Genomic DNA, 23,736 nt, shown 5'->3' on the forward strand with positions numbered 1-23,736 from the left:
CAAAAGGGACTTTGACTTTGAAATTCTATATGATTTTGTAACCGATTTTCTACGTTTTCATTATAAAAATCTGTTTCCAAAACGTTTCAATTAGAGTAAATGGTGTGTAAGATAATAACTTTTTTTTCCATTTTCAGTTCCGTTCCAAGTACAGTTACTTCGACGAGAATACTTTAACCGCTGGTATAGCCTTAAAGCGTACTACGCGGCTTTAACATTAGCCAGTGTTCCAAATATGGTAAGAACATTAAGATATTTTGTAATTTAAAGAAAACACTGATTAGAAATGTTTTGTTGCCTTACGTCCGCACCACAATGTGATTTGTTTGCAGCAAGACGGTAGGATGTATGTCGTGAATGTTTAAAATTTTGTAAGACGATGGGAAGCTCATGAATTAATTTTAAAATAAAAAAATATTCTTCTTTTTTAATATTTAGGTAATTACATAACGTGAAGCATTATATATCGCTTTAACTGTATAATATTTTGGCTTGAGCTGTGAAATTGTCCATGTTTATACTGATAAATAAATTGCTTCATTATGTTTCTGTATTTGATTCGTGTTATATTGACTAGGTTTAACCTCGATAAAAATAGAAATCTAGTCTTGAAAAGAATTACAACATGGCAATGAAAAGTTGAATTATTATTTTTATAACATCGCACGGATGTGATTTAAACCCTATATTTTATATTCATGTACTAGTAGCGTGATCATATTTTTCTTTTTCTATGAGAACCTGATCATCAATAAATAGCAATTTTTAATCTTACATTTGTCGTGGTAAGCTTCAAAGAAAACCTTGGAAACGGGGATCATACAATGACTTCTCTCGCCTTGGGCGGGGCGAGAGAGAATCTTAGACTTTTCCTTACCAAAAACCACCCCGTTCCTACTCCTGCTTTTTAAGCCGAAACTTCGATAAACCCTCTAGGTAGTCCGCAGCTCCTTAGAAAACCTAAGCTTCCTAAAAATCGTTTCCTTTTAATATAATAATCGTTCTCTTTTCAGATAATACTTGGAATATTTTTCTTGGTTATTTCTTATCTGATGTCTGGTCAACTGCTGGAATGGAACCGCTTCGTGTTGTTTTCCATCAGTGCTTTGCTCATAGCGACGTGTTCTGAAGGACTTGGATTGGCTGTAGGATCTGCTTTAAGCGTTACTGTGAGTTTTTTTTATTGATTTATTTAGTATGTTTTCCGGGTGGAAAGCTTACCTATGCCCAGTAGTGGGTTAAAGGATGTATGATGTGACATTAACCAGCAAGTAACGATGCGATGTCGTCTTCTTCCAAAAGTCTAATTCAAAAAAAAGTGTTAGATAACGTTTATTCTTTTTTTTTCATAATATTCAACTGCTTTTACTTGTTTAATAGGGATGAAACGGGGTTTGAAAATTAAAAATCTACATATTTAGTTCGTCAGTTAGGTAATGAAAAAATATTAGACTGGTATTTTCATTATTTTGTAAAGTATTTGTTTTCAATAAATAATCTGCAAGACGGACATTACAATAAAATTTAGCTATCTACACAGTTACATAGTACAGTTAGATAGATTAGACATTTTCTGACAGATTTAACTAATTAATGCTTTGTTACAGAACGGCTCCATAGTGGCTCCAGCAATTGCAGCTCCTCTTCTCGCCTTATCCTGCTACGGTATGGGATTCGGACCGTACATCGAAGGCACAATGAAAGCGCTCATGTCCGTATCATTCCTGCGATACGGCGTCACAGGACTATCAATAGCTCTTTACCAAAACAGACAGAAGATGGAATGTAACCAAGAATTCTGTCTTTATTCAGAACCTAAGTTATTAATACGAGATCTAGGCATGGAAGGGGATACATATATAATTCAAGTTGTTGGTCTAATAGGATTCACTGTTATACATAGGTCATTAGCGTACCTAGCTTTAAGGTATCGATTAACAAATGAATTTTCAAATAAATTCATGTGTTATGTTAGTAAATTTTTGAAACATAGATAATTAGGTAAATTCGTTTGTACATATTATTTATATGAACAAAGAAATTTGTATAAATCTTTTGTAAGTGATCTCGATTAATAATGTCTTGCCAGAGTTTTGAGATCGTAGTGGAGCGGAAATTTTGACTAATTTACGTATGATTTGTGGTCAAATGTAAGATGTTTTTGTGTTGTGTTTGTAGGAATTATAAAACTGCGATCTTGCTGATAATTGAATGAGGCATTGAGGGTAAAAATATATAAATATCCACTGAGTATACCGAAGTTTGATATCAAGTGGAACTTCAAAATCCGAGAATTAAATGATTATAAAATTTAATTAGACAGAACTTTGACTTTCTTATCACTTTTAATAGGTTGATGATTAACTAAAAAAATATGTGTTCTCACGCAAATTAATATAGAAAAGCTCTACTTGTTTCGAGTCACAGTAATTTCTCCATAAATTTGCGTGAGTAAACCGTGATTTTTAGTTAATTTAGTATGTCTCACGATAGTTATTATAAAAAAAGGTTGATAATTTCTAAATTCTTAGCACAAATCCTTTAATTTTATCGTTAGCCTTGCCTGAAGGTTGTAAAATAGTGTTTAGTAACTTATACCATAATTAATACTGTAACAAATTATGTATTGAGGTATCTGTGATAGTTAATATAATAATTGTGATGCGATAATGACTTAATAGATAATCATAATGATAATGATAATGTAAGAATTGAATGCCAAACCATTTATTACCTATTTCCTGACTTGTCATATCCCATTCTGTCAGCTAATAAAATTATTGTATAGAATGGGATTTTTCCTAAAACTAAAATCATACACTAATAAATACATACATAAAAATAATGTATAATATAGAAGAAAAATAAAAATGTGAATCGTATTTTTTACCAATGTATTAATAATAAAAAAAAAATCTACAAAAAATAAAATGAGAGTAGGTAGTATTTTGTCCATCGCACACATTAAATGAATAGAATTATTTATTTTTAATAATGTGTTATGTATTAAGCGACTGTGGTGGGGTTATAAAAATAAATAATTATGTTTCCTGAATATTTTTTTATTTCATTATTTTACCCTTTTTTGTAACTTATCTTATAAACTAATATTAACAGTCATTTTTAACAATAAAATGTTTTTTAACATTTAGAGGTATATGTGGTGTAATAACATAAACTAATCTATATAATATTTAATACTACTTTAAAATATAAAGCTGAAGTCTGTTTGTTTGAACGCGCTAATCTCCAGAAGTACTGGTCCGATTTCAACAATTATTTGTGTTGGATAGAGCACTTATCGCAGGAGGCTACAGGCTATAAAACATCACGCTACAATCCTTAAGAGCTGAGCAGCAAGTGAATTCACACGATAACAGCTAGTTATTTTATAATTGCGTTTTCATTTCTTTCTCTACCATTTCTGGTTCTAGAGCAGGAGCAACCTTCTGTGGTGGTCTTCTTGGTCCTGAAAACATAAAAATAATATTTTTTTAATAAATTGATCTCAATCTTATTAAGCGTGGGAGAGCCATGCTTCAACACGAATGAGCCAGCTCGATCGGAGTGATACCACGGCCTCACAGAAAACCGACGTGAAACAACGCTTGCGTTGTGTTTCGTTGTGTGAGTGAAGTTACCGGAGGCCCAATTGCCCCCTCCCAATCCCCGATTCTCGAACAACAACCCTTAAATTCCTAACCCCCAAAAAGCCTGCAACGCATTTGTAACGCCTCTGGTGTTTCAAGTGTCCATGGGCGGCGGCGATTGCTTACTATCGGGTGATACGTCTGCTCGTTTAGCACTCGTGTTTCATAAAAAAAATCGTTTTGAAATAAATGCATTTTTTTTTCTTTTCTTTCTTTCTTTTCTCTAGACCTATAAGATAGCCCCATGCCCCCCTCACACCTTGTGAGAGTGGCCAACAGGGTGGTTTCAGTAAGGTAAGAATTCAAGCTCACTCCTAGTCTTTTTCCAAAAAAGGTACTTATTAGTATCTAAAAACTTACCTCCTCCCATAAAATGTTTGATGAGTACAGAACACGGTGAGTCGATCAGAATAGTGACTATGAACGCCACTATCACTGCCAACAAAAAGTCCGCAAAGAAGTTGTACAGCTGAAATGGTAATAAAAGCCGTATTAGTATTTTGGTGTTTGCAATAATAAGTTCCTAGTTTACTTATGACTATTACTTAAGCGGTACCTACAATAGGGTTTATGACGAGGTATGAAAATTTAAAATCTATTTAGTCCGTCAGTTAGATAATGAAAAAATATTAGGTACACATGATTTTTTTTTTATTTTGTCGTACTTAACATACTTAGATAAAAACTATATATAAGAGACATCTCTCGGCGTATTTGTGAACTATGCAGGGTTTAAGGTAACGTTCTCTAGATAAAAGTACTAGCGTTGAAGTTCTACTGAGTGCCAATAGATGGAGCTAAAATCAACTATGAACATTGAAAGTGAGCAAAATAGTGTTACTGTACTTACTACTGTATAGGTACTATATGTTATTAGTTTACACGAAATTTAAAAATATAAGCAAACAGATAAAATTCTGAATAAATGATTATAAAAAAGCAATTTGTAAACATGATTTTCTCCTATTAAATTTGATTCAACGAAAATAACTTACCGAAAACTGTACATCGAAATAGATAGGTACAATTGGCATTGCAAGGACGACGAACATAAGAGGATAATGCACTAGATACATAGCGTAGGACAGACGTCCTAGCACTTTCCAGGCACGGAGGCATAGTACCCAGTTCACTGGTCCTGAAATAGAAATATAACATCATAATTATTATTTACTATTTATCATAAATAATTTTCCAACACAACAATTATTCCCTACCCCAATCCTCTATTTCCTAATTACCATTACATTTCTAACCTCCAGAAGACTGGCAACCCACATGTAACGCCTCTGTTGTTTCGACTAATGGGTGAGGGCGATTGCTTACTATCAGATGATCCGTTTGCTCGTATACCGGCTCATAAAAAATAACAAATGCTTCTTTTTCCAGATAAATCACTGAAGTTTCCAATTTTTGTAGTATATTTATATGGTGTAATGCCTTACATCACGACTCGTGAGAGTCGGTATTCCACAATCCTCCCGCCCTGAGACCCTCAAGGAAGAGGAGGATCGCGTTCCCTATCGACGTATATAGTATTCCCTAAAACTTTAGTGAGGATGGTGGTTGTATGGATGGCTGCCTGTTTCTGTATGATGTGTATATTGTAAAGAATACCTATAATATATAATTATGTATTATGTTTTTATAGTGTAACATGAAATCTTTTGTTTTATCAACATGACTGCCTCGTTGGTTAAGTCGCAAGATCAACACCTAAACAAGTAAAATATAACCAGTAAAAAGCGGGTATACATTGTACAGTGGCTTTAGGTACATGCCATAATGTGCATCTCCCTTCTCACCCTTCGAGGAAAAATGGCGAGACGGTATAAAATTGAAGTAAAGTAACTAAAATAGTACATACCTCCGTAACCATGTTCACAAGCGAAGATCATCCATCCAATGAACATGGCCCACGCAGGTCTCATGAAGGAATTGATCATGCTGTCAGCAAATTGGTTCTTCCAATCAAGCTGCATGATGGGGTACGAGGAGTATATGATGAGCAGCGCTATTACTGTCGTACACACCCACATTACTGTTGCAGACCACTGGAAAGTGTGAATAAATTATTATTATTATTCATGAAAATATGTAGAAAAAAAAACAACCTCACAAACTGTTGCAACTCCTGTAAGCCAGGATCTTTAGAAGATACAACCATGAAAACACCGGAACATTGAAGTCCAGTACGTTCCAGGGACAAGAATAACTGTCTTGGATCCCGCAACAAAATAAATCAGACGAAAAAATTTGACGAAAAGTAAATAAAACGATAGTTTCCACTCACGCGTAAATCTCATCGCATCAAACCAAACAGATTTTAGCAAATTTAATGGTTTTAATTGGTACTGAGACAATTGTATCGTAATTGAATGGGTCAAACAGCTGTTTGATATAAAACTTATGTAATGCTTATATTTACTTACAAAGTTAATAACAACTTTCGTCCCTCGATTTAGATGTAAAATGTATCCAAATATGAGTCCCACGAAGAATGGTGAAGCTCTCGTCAATGTGTTGACATAGTAGTTAATTAAATAATCTGGAGTATCGTATGGGCGCCTGAAAATAATTAAATCAATTTGTATCATACATTTCTCTAACAATTTGTTTACAATATTACATCACTCTTCACTGCTGATATGGTTAAAACAAAATTTGGTTATCCAGAATAATCCAGATTTAACAATTAATTTTGGAGTGAGGGCTTATGTCGTAACATAGAAGCAAGTAATTGTACATAAGCACAAACATTTCGTTGTGTTTTTAACTCAGGTCTTTGAGTTAACCATGAGCTAAGTCTCATGTAATCAATTGTAATAAGAACACATTTGTTTTTAAGACAAAGAAAATCTCTCAAGTAGGTACTGACTAAAAAAAACATCATATGAACTTTTACATCGACAAAATAAATAAGTGTGAGAGAGCCATGCTTCGGCACTAATGGGCCGGCTCGACCGGAGTGATACCACGGCCTCATAGAAAACTGACGTGAAATAACGTTTGCGTTGTGTGAGTGAGGTTACGGGAAGCTCAATTATCCCCATTTTCAATAACCTTTGAATTCCTAAACCCTAAAAGGCCGGAAATGCACAATGGCATGTGTAACGCCTCTGGTGTTTCGGATGTTCATAGGCGGCGGTGATTGCTAACCATCAGGTGATCCATCTGCTCATTTACCGGCTTATACCATAAAAAAATATTACAGTCACGAATTATTTTCAATACTCACGAAGGTATAACAGGTCCAGATTGGAACTCCTTTATGAAGTTGTAAGTGGTAGCAGCAGCAAGGACTGCTATCAAAGACCCAACGAGTGCTGACCACGCCAATTTCCTCTTGCCCGTCAAAATCCATACAAGGACTATAGGTGACAGGATATGTAGCTGAACGTCTATGGCCAGGTACCAGGAATGTGAGAGACACTGCACACAATAAATAAAATTATATTACTGTTGCCTTGTTTGGCGAGTGGACGCAAGTCGGATTGCCCGTCAAGGGGTTTCGGGTTCGATTCCAGGGTCGGGCTTTACTGGGGTTTTTTTGGTACTTTCGATAATTTCTCAGTAGTAGCACGGAGTCTGGAATTGTGTCCAGTTTATTGGCAAAAGGTTCACCCTTTACTACATAGGACTTATAACACAAATGGTGAAAAGTGGGTGTGAATTGTATAGCGGTATTACGTGTCTTAACGTGCATTTCTGCCTACCCCTTCGGGAATAAAAGGCATGGCGTTTCATTGTTGACTGGCCTTATTTTCTAATCACATTTATATAAAAAAACAGTATATAATTATAGGTCAACTTAATCCTTTAATATTTATGTTTGTATGTATATTTATTCCATATATTATATCGTAAAAATCGGATTTTACGATTTGTATGAAATATTATACTTCGATAAGATATTTGTGCCAATGTTTATTTATCTATATAGGTTGTATTTTTTGTCTTGTATCTGCACAGTTGTTGTTAATCTTTGATTTAAGCTGAATGAAAACTAATACATACGTGTGTATTATACAATTAACCGCCTATACTTTTTTTAAGGCAGTTCCGTTTCAAAAGCGGTTAAACCAAACGCGAGGTATTCGCACACAAATACACATAGACACAGGTCAAAATAAGAAGCACCTCTTATTTTTATAAGTCGGTTAAAAAGAGAATTTTATGACCTTATCTTAGGTATGAATTTATAAAAAACCAAATACTGGCAGTATTTCGTTTTGAATGGAATTCAGATTATGTAGCCTATCCACTGAATAAGTACCGTATTATTTGTCATTATTTCTAAATGCGGGATACAAAAAAATATTTCTAAATTTTATACATAGATTCTATACGTACCATATGACTTGGGTTGACATAATTCTGTATGTGTAGCAGCGTCGACCACCAATATACTCGGCATCTATGAGTATTCGTCATCTCGACATTCCAATATGGACCGTCAGCCACTCGGTTGAAGATTGAAATTTGCATTAGAATAACTGCAGCAAGCACGGGGAACATTCGAAGCAAACGATTGAGGTAGAAAAGGTGGAGATTTTTGAGTAATTTTACTGGAAACAAAACAAAACATAATTATGATTTGTTTTAAAAGTTTAGATGGATTTTTTTTTCGATAGAAGTAAGATGTCGTTCGTGTTTTGCCAGGCACCAGGCAATATCCCTAGGCTTACTATTTTTTTGTTGAACAAAACATTTAAATAGTATGTTTTTAATGTTTCAAACAAATACTTTTGTACCTAGCTATATCGATTTGATATCTCGCGCGACGTCACTTCTAGGTACATTTTATACGTAGAAATGACGTATTTGCTCCCTGTCAAACTCACTTCTAAACTTTAATTAAGTATTGTTATCATATTATATGCCAAAAAAAAAGAATCGTAGGTATAGAATATTTTTCATTACGTTACTGATTGGTTGAATAGATTTTTAATTTTCATACCCCGTCATCATCCCTATTAAGGCTACATTGTACAATGTTAAAATATGTTAAAAACCTATCAAGTAGGTATTTTGGTGTATGCTTTGTTGGTTGCCCTTAAATAAATAAATTCATGGACAAAACAACTACTACGTCTAATAAAAATTACTCATTAACAGATTAGAACTATCGACAAAGGACACTTAGATATCTAATAACATTGATACGTGATTTGTGGCGTATAGTTTTTGTTAATTGATTAAATCAAAAATACCTACTTTGAATATGGGGGAATTCTTCATATCATATTATTTATACTATGTATTTACATCATTATTTTTTTTACACAGACTAAATCAATTTATAAGGATTCCAAACTCTATAAAGTTTTTTAATGTCGTGGTGGCCCGGAGGTTTAAAACACCTGCTTCTCATGCATGAGGGCGCGGGTCCAAAACTAACGACAAGTACCAATGTGGTGATTTCCAAGTAATATGAATTTTCTAAAATGATTTATACACCACTGACAAACGGTAAAGGAAATTATTGTGAGGAAACTCGGGTTGAAATTTCTATTTATAACTTCGAAATGGCCCACCAGCATTGACCAAGCGAAATGTCGTGATGCATTTTCAAACCTTCTCCGTGTGAGAAAATGCTTTTGATCGGCATTTGCCACTTATAGGCTGTTGATGAATGAATGTGAAAGTTTATTGGATAATAATACAGAACAAAATGTTACTTACAACTAGTCAATTTTCCAGCTGTAGTATAAACAAGCAGAAGTCCACTTAGAGTGAAGAAAGTGTCCACAGTTATAGGAGCTGCTGTGATCCAGACGGATTGGAGTGACGTCATCCACTAAAATTTCCAAAAAATATTTATCTTCAAAAATAACAATTACATATTTAAAAGTATTGTTTTATTCTCGCTTGAATAACTAAATTAAATATGTTTCACGGCTTTGCGAGTAAGCCTTAACTTAAAGACTTAATTAAGAGACTAACTTAAAGAGAAATCGTTTATCGCGCAATGCTGCTTATGAACCCCCAGTCTGGCTTGAAACTATTCGAATCACGTTGTCAAACAGTTATGGGTGTAAGCCGCAAAACATAATTATTTAACCTGAATATGATTCGTTAGATTTCGAATAAGAACGAGAATAAGAAGTCTTTATTAAACCTTTTTGCTACAAAACTTACAGCTAAAGCATCAGCAGGGTTTCCCATAATCTGACTTTGAGTTTGAGTGACGAACGTGTGGCCAATGATGACCCACATCATAGCGAATGATCTGATGCCGTCCAGACATTCCAAGGTTCCAGGAACAGGGGTGTACGTGACCAGACGACGAGTGTTTGTGTAAGCGGAGAAGGCCACCCATAGCTTGTTGATTTTCTTCGGATCTGTTAAACAAAAAGTATAATTTATTAGTAAGTCATGAAATTAACGTCATACTTTACAAATTTAATTTAATCATTATATACGTTTGGCTTCAAGTTTAAAATCGTAATGTGAAAACTGTTTAGACATCTCTATGGATAGATTATTCTTCAATGAATATTGCATAATTGCTTTGGATTGCTTATTTTGAATGAACTATTAGTCTAACAGTATCCATCAGACCTGACCAGACCAGAGCTATTAGACCACTACAGATGGAGCCCAGTAGGGCTGATACCTGATTCAGAGCTACGGACTACCAAATTGGTTACCAGGGTTCCGGCTCAAAGCAAGAGTAGAAACGGCTTGGCGTTTAGTCAGTAATAGTATGGCATTCTTTCGCCTCATCCAAGGCGGGATAGGACATTAGATGATATTCTCCTATCAAAAAAAAAAAAAAGATTTGATTTATTTATTAAACGTATAATAGGCTGGTATGTCTAATGTAGTCACACGTGCTGTTTATCTATCTAATTCGCAATTTTGTTGTGACATACTCGTGTATAATCACAAGGGAAATACCGATACAGTAATCGTTCATTTTGTACGAGATTTAATATTTTAATTACTACTTACAATTTGATACTTATCTTCGTGATAAGGTGGAATGGAAAAACAAATCTTATTTTGTGATTTCAACTATGATAACGCTTCAAATGTCTAATAGACGTAGAAACATGAGGATAGCATATTTGTTATCTACTAATAGGTAGTGTACCTATTTGTATGATAAGGTGTGCTGCTATGAATCCGGTAGTTAAGTAGTTTATAATTTTTTTTGTGCCTTTACGTCACATGAAGTATCTATGACATTCTTGTGGTTTTACGTTTTTACGTAAATAAAAATTATTTACGTTAATTTATGGGGTAAATCATCCAACGGTTTTTCCGGCCATGGGCAAGGCGAGAGTGAATGTCAGACTCTTACTGAATAAAAACCACCCCATTCGTACTCCTGCTTTTCGAGCCGGATCCCCGGTAACTCGCTAGACAGTTCGGAGCTCCGGATGTTCAAATAGCATATGCCCGCGACTTCGTATGCGCAATCCAGTTTTTCTATTCCCATGGAATTTTCTGGATATCGTTGGATAAAAAGTGCCTAATGTCTACTGTCTTCTGATTTTGAAGCCAAAGAGATTTTGCCGTTCGCGAGTTATAAAGATTTTAAGGACGTGAGCAAAAAATAAAGAGAATCTAAGGATGATAAGATTTTGAACTTTAATCCCAATACAAATAAAATTCAATTTTCATATCAGATTTTACATAGGCAATTTTCCAGTACGTGACGAAAAAAAATCAAGATTATATCTACAGTAGTAGTACTTGGACTCGCAGGTGTTACAGATTAAGACAATGATTAATTAAAAAATAAAGATTGATTGCATCAAAAACGGTGATTCATAAAAATATTTTTAATTTTCGATGAATAAAAAAATTCAATATTGTTTATGCGCTCGTAAACTGAGAAACACACTTAGTATTTTTTTTTTTGTATATGCCAGTAAATGAGCTGCCTGGACTTGAAACGGATTACCTGCTGGTTAAGCAATCGCCGTTACCTATGGAAACCCGAAAAATCAGAGGCGTTATATGTACGTTGCCGGCCTTTGGAGGGTTTAGGAATTTAATGGTTGTTGGAAGGGGGTAATTGAGCCTCCGGTAGCCTCACTCACACAACGAAACTCAACATAAGCGATGTCTCACGTTGCTTTTCTGTGAGGGGCCGTAATATCACTCCGGTTGAGCGGGCCCATTCGTATCGAGGCATAGCTTTCCCACACTTAATAATATTGCATAAAGCCTAATTTACGAAGAATTTCGTCTAGTTTTGAATAAACCTGAGTCAACGATGACTAAGTAGTAATAAACTAAATGCGTAATGCAAGTACAATCGTGTGATTCATTTTTTAGATTACTAATTTAACCAAAATCGGCAGCTTAATACTATAATGCCATTTTCGAAGTATGGACGTGACAAGAGTCATTAAAAATTTTAATATGTTGATGGAAAATTTAATACTGATTGTTTTTGTACTAAGGTCATTGATTTGGAACTGAACAAAAGAAAGTGTCACCTTATTCGATCATGATTAACCTACATAAAGTAAATATATTATTATCATTGCACTTTCTGAATGTAACTGATATTAATTTAAGTGATATTAACAACGATTTTTAGATTGGGATATCGTAAACAGTGCCTAAAAAAGTATTGATTTTATCCACATTTTTGTAAATTAATATTTTAAATCAAATCAAATCAATTTATTTGTTCACAAGGGTGTAGTACATGACTAGGGTGTTATATTGTTTAAGTTATAATATACAGATCTCTTTGTTCTACCTAATAGGCATCTAAATATATGATTAACATTAGGTGTCGATATCAATTTTAGTTTCCACTTAAAATAAATCAATAGTTTAAAAAACTGAAAACACGCTTTTATACGTGCACGTAAAAGTCAAAAATAAATTAAGGATCGTCAGGACACGCGTGAAAAATGGTTTAATATTTTGAAAACAATTCCTATTGACGACCGATTACAATAGATTATAATTAAGATACTGCAAAAATTTCCGTAAGTACCCAATTCAAATTGTAATTGCATAATCAAAACACCAATTCAATGATATCGATCTCGGGTCATTATTCAAGATAATGTTTCTATTGGTCACATGCGGAAACTCAAATACGGTATTCCCAAAATGCAAAACTACTTACTCAATACAACTTTAGGGAATAGATATAGAAGATCGGGAAAGGATGATCCTCCGACCAGGCGAAGTGATCGTCCCTGGTAGGCTACTACCGAACAGTTGTTCGTTGAGATTTTATATCCATGTCTATTTTATCATGGATATTTACCATGTTTATTTGTTTTTGCAAGTTTCCGATATTAATTAATTTATTTATTTATAACGATATTTATAAAAAAAAAACTTATCACATGTTTCACTTGCCGGGTAGAACTAGAATTTTATTAGATTTGTTGTAATTTTTGTGTATATTTGAGGCCTTTGCCCTGCATTGGGACGAATATGGCTGAAATCTGATTTAAATTTAATTTATTTATACTTATTAAAGAACTTACCTTTTTGAAGGAAGATGTTATGTCGTATATCGTAAGCAGTGCTTATCGCCACGAGAAGAATGAAAATTCCAAATATTACTCTGAAACAACCAAAACAATTAGGTATTAAGCATCCAAAAGACAAAGTAATTCTGCCGTGCAGGCCCTAAAATGCAGTATGAGGAAAAACGCTAATTTTTTTAAATAGGCCTATAGCAAAATTCGTCATCAAAAAATATCTTTCACGGGTAAAAGTAATTAAGCAATCAGATCCTAAAAATACGCACATTATCAAAAAATGAGTCAGAATATAAAAACAAGCGTGTAATCATGAACTATGTACTTACAGTGCTACGTAATCGCCGGCTACCCAGTGCTTATCTTTAGGCAAACGGCAATATGATTCTTCAAACTCAATTGGTGATGTATTCAAGCCACCAAATATAGAATTTATTGCTGATCTCGGTGTGCAGGCTTTTGGTATACAAACTCCGAGACGGAATGTGAGCGCAGCTAGAGCAGAGCTGTGAAAAAATAGATGAAACAAAATCGAAATTATGCTTAAAATAACTTTGTAAAATCCATAGAATGTCAAAACAACAGCCTATAAATGGCCAGTGCTGACCAAATGCCTATTCTCACTCGGAAAAGATTTGAGCATGAACTCCACGCTTGCTCAATGCGGGTTAGCGATGCGATGGCGAAAACCAGGAGAAGGAACTTAATGGTTTTTAATCAGTAAGAGTCTGACACTTCCTCTCGCCTCGCCCAAGACAGAAGAAGCCATTAGACGAGTTTTCCCCATCAAAAATAAAAACTAACAAAATTAAAATTACAATAAAAAAAGAATATTTTTAACAACAATGTATCGCGTCTCTAACACGCTTTTACTTTATTTTCCCATTAAGATGTTAGTTCAAGTACTTCTAGCATAACCTATTATTATATCGGCTATTTAATAGGATATAACTAAATTTGAATACGGAGCAATAGCAATATTAAACCATTTTAATCAGCCATAACGTTAACCATACATTACTAATTATTGGACTTTGATCAGTAAGATTGAAATCAACAATTAATTTGTTTCTAGTAATTAAAATAGTAGATTATGATTTGTCGATAACGAATAGGTAAAATGATTAGTAGGAAACGCTGACTATACTATAATGACTGTTGTGAACGTGACGATTTATTTGATAGTTATTATTAAAACTGATTTACCTAGTACCTACGCGATAGTAACGATATGACATTACAGTTTTTTTGTACCATAAAGGATGCGATTCTAAATTACTAAATATTTTTATCTAAAACTTGAATTTCCCAAATGAGTTTTTTTTAAGGGGGGAAAATCATCAAATTACTTCTCCCGCCTTGGCGAGGCGAATCGAAGTGTCAAACTCTTAATAAATAAAAACCATCCCGTTCCTCCTCCTGCTCTTTGAGCCGGAACCCCAGTAAACCTGCTAGGTAGTCCGCAGCTCCGAATCGGGCATCAGCCCTACTGAGCCCAATCTATTCTGTCTGGCTCTGTGAAGCTGTCGCGGTATGCGACGGGCCGTACGCATGGCTCTGGTTCTGGTCACCGTCGACCACATCCCTAAAGACACGGTGGTGCATAGCCCATGCAGGGCACACCGCCACCGTATTCTCCACCGTGTCCTACGATCGGTCCTCGCAGTAAACCTAAATGGATTAAGAATTTCAATTTACCTGCTTTCATTCGTAGCTCCACTGAACGAATCATAGCCTGCCATCGCCACACGAAGTTCACTTGATTTCTTTGCAACATTTTCTCTCCATTTTAAATATCGTTGGTTCTGTGGAGGCCATGTGATATCTGGCCATGTAATATCTGGCAGGGAAGGTGTTGTTGGCAAACTTGGCCAATCTTGGTCCAATGGTACATTTATCATGCAATATTTTCCTTCGACCACTGAAGATGGTATTTGTTTGCGTATGCCCAAACATTGGTGATAGTTGCCAAGATCTAAGACGCCGCCAGTCAATATACCTCTTGGAGTTCGGATGCCGGCATCGAAGACTGTAAGAAAAAATTAAAGTTAAGATGTTGTTCACATGCTAAATAGAATAAATAAATGCCAAAGGCTCAATTGAATTGAGGGATACTATAATTTAACATGAGACACATCAATTGTTATGGCTAAAAAAATAATTTAATTTTGATTTTGCTTTGTGCGACAGCCTTCTTATTTCGGTTATTTCCCAAAGACAACTTGCCTATGTCTCGCTAGCCTTTTTTTTTTATTAAGACTTATGGTAGTTTATCACTGGAAATCGTGTTTTATTTTTTTAGAAACAGGTAAGTACCGGATGGATATCCTATTCATTACAACAACATGAGATAAACCATTTCTTTAAAAAAATACAAATTCTATTTTAACAATATCATAAAATAAGTGCAGTTTTTTATTTGTATTTCCCAACACATTTTAATTTATTTTTAGTTGCAGATAAAAGTTGTTTAATGTGACATTTTACTTACATTCAAATAACAGTTCTTGGTCATTATCCAGCATATGATTTAATTGTTTTTCACATAATTCAGGATCTAACACAGATTCATAGAGATTCAAATCAAAAACATTTTTATGGTCAGGAACGACCATATCTAAATGAGCATTAACGAAACATCCATTTTTTAAAACGGTAATTAAAAATAATAAAACTAACAACTTCATTTTTTCCAAATTATTTTCTATTGTTTAACAAATACGTCCTGTTCCGACTAAATGAACACTTATTTTAAGATTTATTTAGTTTATTTTTAATTGATTGTATCTATTGAGCCAATAATGTTGATAAGATTACACTAATCAATATCATATACGTAGTACTTACCTACAATGATAAAATGATTAATAGTAATATATTAGTGTTGGACAGATTTATCAATGATATTAGAGATTAGGATGGCATTGTCTTAGATTTGTAGAAACTAGTTGTTAAAATAAATCGTAATAGTAGTCATACAATAAAATTTATTGACAGACGAATATTTACTAACAATCAATTTATCATCATCATCATCATATCAGCCACAAGACGTCCATTGCTGAACATAGGCCTCCCTCAATGTCTTCAAGAAAGGCAGGTTAGAAACAACCTGTATCAATCAGCTCCCTGCAACCTTAATTCCACCTTGTGAGTTGACATCTTACGCTGCATTTGCCGGTACGCGGTCTCCACTCGAAAACCTTTCTGCCCCTTAATAATATAACACACACACACACAACGTCACTAGTAGTAGGCAGAGGTGCACATTACGGCACGTAAGGCCGCTATACAATGTACTATGTACTAATATAACAAATTAATTAATTTATATAAACAGTATGAAAATGTTACAAAGGCGACACAATGTTACCCTGAGGTACACCTTACATTAAAATAATTTCAAGAAATAATTTGTTTTGTTTTAATAGATCTAAATAACTATTTAACTTTTAAATACGTTTAATCGAATAGCTTTAATAAGTAATGTGTGTTATAAACTTAATTTTAAACAACTATCTTGAAAAAGTATACCTTTAGGATTCGAATGCTCTACTGAAATCCATAAATAGTTTATTTTAATAATTTCGTGCAACGTATTTATAATGACTGATCACCAATTTTAAAGAAATATACGTAATATTATTATCTAATTTGTAATTTCCGAAACCGAAAGGTAACGCCGTAGAATTTGTTATAGGATTTACTTAGTATTATCTCGTGTCTGAGCATTTAATCCAAATAATCCGATATCACGTGAAGTGCACCTGTTTACTCAACTTCTAACATTTATATCAAGTAAATATTTGTGCTCTGATATAAATTAAATATTTATCAATTAGGGCATTTCATTGAAGAACACGGAAAACACAGAAACAGTAGCCGTTGTGTTTGTAAACTCTTGTATGAAATCATTGTTTGTCAATAAAAGTATACCAACAGATTACAAAATTATTTGTGATTTATATGCTTATCCTTAAGTTTTAAATTCCTTTACACCTGCCATATTTATCGAGAGGTTGTAAAAATATAACAAAGGTCTGAGTTCAATAGGGATGATGACGGGGTATGAAAATTAAAAATCTATTTAGTCCGTCAGTTAGGTACCTAATGAAAAAATATTAGAAACGTATTTTTTATTTTGTAATATAAGATAACAATACTAAAATAATACTAATATTTCTACGCGTAAAATGTACCTAGAAGTGACGTCATACAATAAAAAATAATTATCTACCCTATTTATAGAATAATAATGTTGACAATAAGGTAAACGCTACGTTGATTTATTTAATCCCACCACAATTTTAATCTGCAGGGTTTTTACCAAAATTATTCAACACAACATTATAAAATTAACTCATGACTAATAATGATAACTTTTGTGAAGATAAGAACACAAATAGCATAAAAGATTTTACAAAATTCACTCAACACCAAACAGAGCCATCTTCTTTATATTGGAGGAACTATATTAAAAAGGTAACACAAACGGTGAAGACGGTTCTCTACCGTTAGTTTTCTTATAAACTGGTTTATAAACATTCCGTGTAGGCTCGATAGGGAGCGCTGTACGAAATTAGTAGATCTCATTAATTTCAATATTTATCGATTAAAATCTTTATATCTTTTTTAATTAAGACACTTTTTATTATATTTTTTTTACAAAAAAATTCTAATGTGGACATTAGGATTTTTTCCTGTGTCGTGGGTGCGTTTACAAACATACAAGTTTACATACACATGACACCCAGACCCGAAACAACAATTTGTGGATCATACAAAGAGTTGCTCCGTGCGGGAATCGCACCCGCTACTCGTTGCACGGCAGCCGGTTGTCCAACCACCGCGTCAATCGATTGCAATCAGACATAATTTATTATATTGTAAGATACATTTTCTTGTAAATTCTATGTGTTTACGTCAATATTAGTAACAAGTCCGAGAATATACATTTTTTCAAAGAAATGATTCAATAGTCTCTGTGTTACTGAGTAATTTGTTATAAGCTTCAGAAAATATTATTATTATTTTTATATCACTAGTTATCAATTCATCACGTGAATAGATAGGTATATTCAAACCAATTTAAACTGGATATTAAATACTTTATTTTTGAACATAGTGATTAACTTATCAAAATTAATATTTTAATCGTTTAGCAAAATTACGCATGTTTGGGCCGAAGTGATAATTCAGATAGCCTTAAAAAAATGTTTATGGAAAGTTTTATAGGCATAAAACATAGTTGAAATTTAGGTTATAGGAATCATAATGATCTTAATATTTGGACGAAAACTAATGTTAAAAATCAAAATTTGCTAAGAAATATTGCGTTTTTATGGTATAAGCCGGTAAACGAGCATGCGGATTATGTGATTGTCTAGCAACCGCTTTCGAATATAAAATTCTCAAGAAGCAGCAACATAGGACCAATTCACGATCTTTTGAGACGTTTCATTAGATTATCACCCAAATCATGTATGTTAAAATAATATATCTCTGTATTCAAAGAGAACACTGCCAATAACACATAACTCACCGCATACATAAAAGGACAAGCGATGGACAAAACGTTTGACATTCAAAAGTGTCTTTCCAGTGTATTTGAAATAAATAACTTTGATTTTGACTTTGAAAAAATAAAATGTTTTTGTTCATCGCTCATCCCTTTATTTCATTTGAGATGACTCATTTTATTTCTTTATTTCATTGAGAAGATTCTCAGAGAGTACCCATAATGTATTTGAAACACTTTGTTTGACTACATCCTAGGACAGAGTTTAATAAAGATGCTCCAAAAATCATATCCGTCCAAGATAATTTCACGCGACCAATATCCAGGATCACCTACCGCTTCACTCATAAAAGGACAAGGGATGAACAAAAACAAACTTTCAAAGAGCACCATCAATTAATTCGATAGAACACGCAGCTATAACTTAACTTGGCTGTGCAAATCGTCCGGCCTGGTAATTATCGGCAGCATTACTCCTGAGTATAATGTCTCATTGTTAATTGTTAGCCGGGGGATATCTTTGGCGGATCTCTTTAGTCTCTGCTCCTGTCTGCGTTATCTCTGTGAGAGGGCCCGCTTCTTGTAAGGCCGCCTGTTCAGGTTTCGGATGTTTTGTCGCAGTACGTACATGCTTATATAGTCTTTAATAGTTTAAAAAATTCTGTTTAGAAACGCTTTTATCAAAAATATCTTTATTTTTAATGACACGTTCGGTTCCCGCACCGAGTATCTTTATGTATTGTGTTATCCACAAATTTTTAGTCCCGGTCTGGGTGTCATGTGTGAATTTGTATGTTGTTAACGCACCCACAACAGGAGAAAACCTAACGTGAAGGCAATGTTAAAAATCCTAATTTATGAGTATCAGTGAAATTTGTAAGTCATTAGTAAATTTTCCTCCATTCTTGTGTGGATATAAGTGAGAAAAGTATTCAGTCGGAATAAACAAAAGATTGTTTTTCAATTCAGTGTTCTTTGTCTACCAAACAATCCATAACCTCTAAAATAATGTAAAATATTGACATCATTTGCACTTCAAACAAATCCATTATCACAGCAGTCACAATAAATAATTACAATCTAAACGATACAACCCTCCATACTGCCAATATTGTCCCAAAGCACATTCATATTACTTATAAGGAAAATTAATGACCGATACAATTTTATAAGCCAATGTCTTACTATGAATGGGCATCGTTATCTGTTCATTTTGCTTGCAATTAGCACTCCATGTAGTAGCAGAATTTCTAAAGAATATCAGTATTATAAAAGGTTGATATATGACTGGTGTATGGGTTTTAAGTACGGCTTTTGTGTTAGTTGTAGCATCGTAGTTAAATTTACCTACCTATGGTTTTATGGCTACTGAATTTTCAAGATCTATTTTTTTACTTTCAGTAATGTGGGCAACATTTTTTGGTTAAATATTTGGTCATATTCAGACTATCACAGAATAGAACACTGCTCTGTTATAGTTTTAAATATTGTTCTCGAAATTATCCAGTTAATCTTTATTTTTGTTAACCGAGAGAGATATTTTTTTCCAATCTTTTTTCGATCTTTATTTATATCTAGAACACAGTAATAAACTGTTACTTTCAGGTCATATTTAATTATTTAAATATTCTTATTTAATCACTTCTGATCTGAAGAAAGAAGACCAAAGGATTAGGAAATTAGAAAAACTCATTCTTACAATTTGCTATTCAATTAATTGTAGGCACTTTTAGTTCAAGGAAATAGATTTCACTTCAATTGAAGACAGATTTGATAAAATATATATTGATTATTTGAATGAATCAACTTAAGACTTCATTATTATGTTTTTCCGCTTACTCACGTAATTATTTGACGAGGATCTCGACTAGTTTCAATCCATGCATGTTAGAAGCTAAGACTGAGTAGTAGCTCAGTAACGGTGCGACTGTCACCGCGTCGTGTGTCACAAAATGCTGCTTATGAGCCTCTAGCATGGCTTGAAACTAGTTGAGTCCCTCGTCAAATAGTAACGTGAGTAATCCGATATTATACTTAATTATTAATTTAGAATGTCTCACGCATTCTTTATAGTATAAGCTTATGACTTATTGTAGTAAGGTAGATCAAAAGAAAAACTTAAATAACTCAAAAGAACAACATTACATAAATTCAAAATTACCCGCTACTTGGCATTTCGTTTCACGCATATCAATTTATTTGCAACGCCCCACACTAAAACACTACCTATTTTTTTCTTAAAAAGTCTTTGCATATCAAATTCATTCCTTTTTCGAATCTGATTGCCCATTATGAATAGTGGTGGCCAATTTTGTTAACTAGTCGATTACAATTCGATTCGATATGCCTACTAAGAATCGATTTGCGTAGTAATAAATTACTACCAACTATCTTAAGTTATTTTTATGTAGGTTTTAATAGCATATAATATCTTTACAATTATTTATAATTATTGCATAAAAAGTAATATTGGGCAGCATTCACCTACATAGAAGGTATTTTTATTATGCGTTATTTATTATTTAATTAAATTTATCTAAGAATCTCTTTTGGATTGTCATAATATTAAAATAAAACTAAAGATTGTAATAGTCATTAAGAATACTAAAAGTAAGAAAAACCCTTTATTGTCTTTGAAAAACTAGCATTCATATTATTAGAGACAATAATTTATGTTACGATTTGTAAGGCATTTTTATGGAATAGTTAGGCAAACGAGCAGTCGTGTCACCTGATGGTAAGCGATCAGCGCCACCCATGGACACCCGCAACTCCAGAGGTATCCAAGGTACGGCACATTGCCGGTAAGGTCTATAAAGTTACTAATATTTTAAAATTACGAAAATAGCGCCAAAGATCAACTCAACCTTAAAAATATCGAAATTATTGAAAAAGAACGATTCGTTTCACATCACTATCCAATCCCATAAGTTAGTCGATTACGAACAACAGTAGTCATCTTGGTATTGGACTAAATGATGGCTGCCATTCCTTTACCGTAGGCAATATTCAAATTGCATACAAACTTAATATTCGTCTGGAAATGCAAAAGGAATTATGTAAACGTTCGAATGATAGCTCTGACTTTGAAAGGTTTTGGGATCGTTAAAAGTCTGGAGTTTAAAATTCTTTTGTGAGATTTTTCGATAAATTTTGAAATTGTATTTGTGGTTGAAAATTTTGTTAAAAGGTGTTTAGTTACATTGTTGTTAAAAGTTCTCAGTTTTTGTATTGTTTATGGTATAAGCCTATAAACAAACAGATCATCTGATTTTAAGCAATCGCCGCCGCACACAGATACTCAAAACCCCGTTATGAGCTTTATTTGTGCGTCCGTCCTTTTGGGGGTTAGGAACTTAAGGGTTTTTGCCCCCAATAACCCTTAGCTTTTTAGGCTTAAAAGATATTGTAGGAAAAGTCAGATATCCCTCCCTCAAAAAAAAAGAGATAAAAATATATACCGGGGCCAAGCGGATCAACCCACACCATGCCACTGGGTACCAGATCACAGTTTTAACATATTATCCGGATTCAATAATATTGATTGATTGCTTACTATATCTATTTTGCAGTCGTGTTATAGGTAGTATATATTTATGATGCTAGCTCAAAATATCTTCGCCCTCCTGGGCTTAAACCGTTTACGTCTGTTTCAAAGAATTATTAATTACACACCAAAATGTATCCTTTCCTTCGGCTACTGACTGTTAAAAGAATTCGAGTTCTAATTCTATATTAGAAGATGTTAAACTTGCAATTATATTCACATTTAGATGGATAAAGTTTATTTGTTAGTCACGACTTGACTGATTATATCCTCCAGTCTTTCTCGGTCAGACTCGGAACAATAGTGAATCATATGGATTTGGTTGGCTATTTTTATAGTTTTTAGAACATGTTATTTGAATCATTCGCATTTAAATTCCTTTCAAAAATTAAGAGCTAAATGTGAATTTATGTTTTCTTTTTTTTATACATCGTGTGTAGCGCTGTTTAGTGTATTAAAGCTATGGCTCAAAAAGCAAGAGTAGGAGCGGGGTAGTTTGTATTCAGTAAGAGTCTGACACTCCCTCTCGCGTCGCTCAAGACGGGAGAAGTCAATGGATGATTTTACTCCCTCTAAAAGCAAATGAAATGTTTTTGTAAAGTACATCTGCTAATATTTTGTATAGATTTTTCTATCACCTTAGAAAGAATCAACCCAATTTCACTACAAGCAGGTAATTCAGTATAAAATCTCCAATAGAATAGGTACGTGTTAACTGTCCATTACTTTCTTACGTCTAATAACTATCCTGTATACATTGTTGATGAGTCTTGTTGTACAAAGAACACACTACATATTAGATTAAACGTTTCCAATATAACCTGACCCCTAAACTACTGAGTTTTTTACTACATTGAGAGCTAAGTTAAAACTGGTTTTATACCATTGAAGGGCTGTCGGTACACTATGGTTTGAAAAATAGATTCGAAGTAGACCGACAATTATACTAACTAGACTCCCGTAGGCGTTCGCTCGACAATTAATTTCTTGTAAGAGCATTCTAGCTACCGTAAGGTCGGTGACCTTTGGAACAACAAACAATTGTGTTTTGTATGTGATGATGAATTAGGATAAGGCGTGGTATCTGAAGGCTTACTACGAGATTCTTTAACGTTAACCCGATTAACGCGTTTATGATATTCAGCATTCTGATTGGCCAGCTTCATTAAAACCACCAACAAGAGGGTTAAATGCGGTATCGTTTCAATTAAATTTACGTAAAATAATCTTGCATAGGTCTTCTTTATTGGAGTGTCGTGTAAAAACGAAGGTAACTATTGGTCACGGTAAAGGCTTTAGTCTTTAACTTGGGTCCAACATTGATGTGATCTCTCTGTTTCAAAACCTTTGTGATTTGAATAAACTCTTTATTTAGCTTCTAAATCGAATTTTTAATTTTCTTTTTAGCCTTATTAAGTTGCATTGCTTTATAAATTGACATAAAGACAACTCTATAAGTGTCGTAACTATCATATTTAGAACCAATCAAATAAAGACGTCTAATAGTTCCGTGGTTAATAAACTCATCAAATAGGTACACCACGAAAGAAG

At 33.7% G+C, this 23,736-nt stretch overlaps 2 protein-coding genes across 2 annotated transcripts in view; one reads left to right on the plus strand and one right to left on the minus strand.

Annotated features, from left to right (window-relative positions):
* The window catches only part of LOC118265299 (ATP-binding cassette subfamily G member 4-like), a 63,969-nt gene extending 60,914 nt beyond the window's left edge, over positions 1-3,055 (plus strand). Inside the window, exons 9-11 of the mRNA XM_050705904.1 lie at positions 138-238; positions 1,014-1,169; positions 1,608-3,055. Of these exons, the coding sequence (XP_050561861.1) occupies positions 138-238; positions 1,014-1,169; positions 1,608-1,997 (647 nt within the window). The 3' untranslated portion in view covers positions 1,998-3,055. The remainder of the gene's footprint in view (positions 1-137; positions 239-1,013; positions 1,170-1,607) is intronic.
* Positions 3,056-3,202: 147 nt separating this feature from the next.
* LOC118265421 (nose resistant to fluoxetine protein 6-like) lies at positions 3,203-15,881 on the minus strand. The gene is made up of 13 exons (XM_050705902.1): positions 15,612-15,881; positions 14,819-15,149; positions 13,450-13,626; positions 13,124-13,203; positions 9,792-9,994; positions 9,336-9,450; positions 8,004-8,218; positions 6,889-7,082; positions 6,083-6,218; positions 5,518-5,704; positions 4,646-4,788; positions 4,011-4,119; positions 3,203-3,469 (listed from the first exon to the last, which is right to left on the minus strand). Exons 1-13 carry the CDS (start codon positions 15,805-15,807, stop codon positions 3,390-3,392), a joined length of 2,166 nt encoding a protein of 721 aa, XP_050561859.1. The 5' UTR covers positions 15,808-15,881; the 3' UTR covers positions 3,203-3,389.
* Between the last annotated feature and the right edge of the window lie 7,855 nt (positions 15,882-23,736).

Source organism: Spodoptera frugiperda, chromosome 28 (genome assembly GCF_023101765.2).
Source record: "Spodoptera frugiperda isolate SF20-4 chromosome 28, AGI-APGP_CSIRO_Sfru_2.0, whole genome shotgun sequence".
Lineage (NCBI taxonomy): Eukaryota > Metazoa > Arthropoda > Insecta > Lepidoptera > Noctuidae > Spodoptera > Spodoptera frugiperda.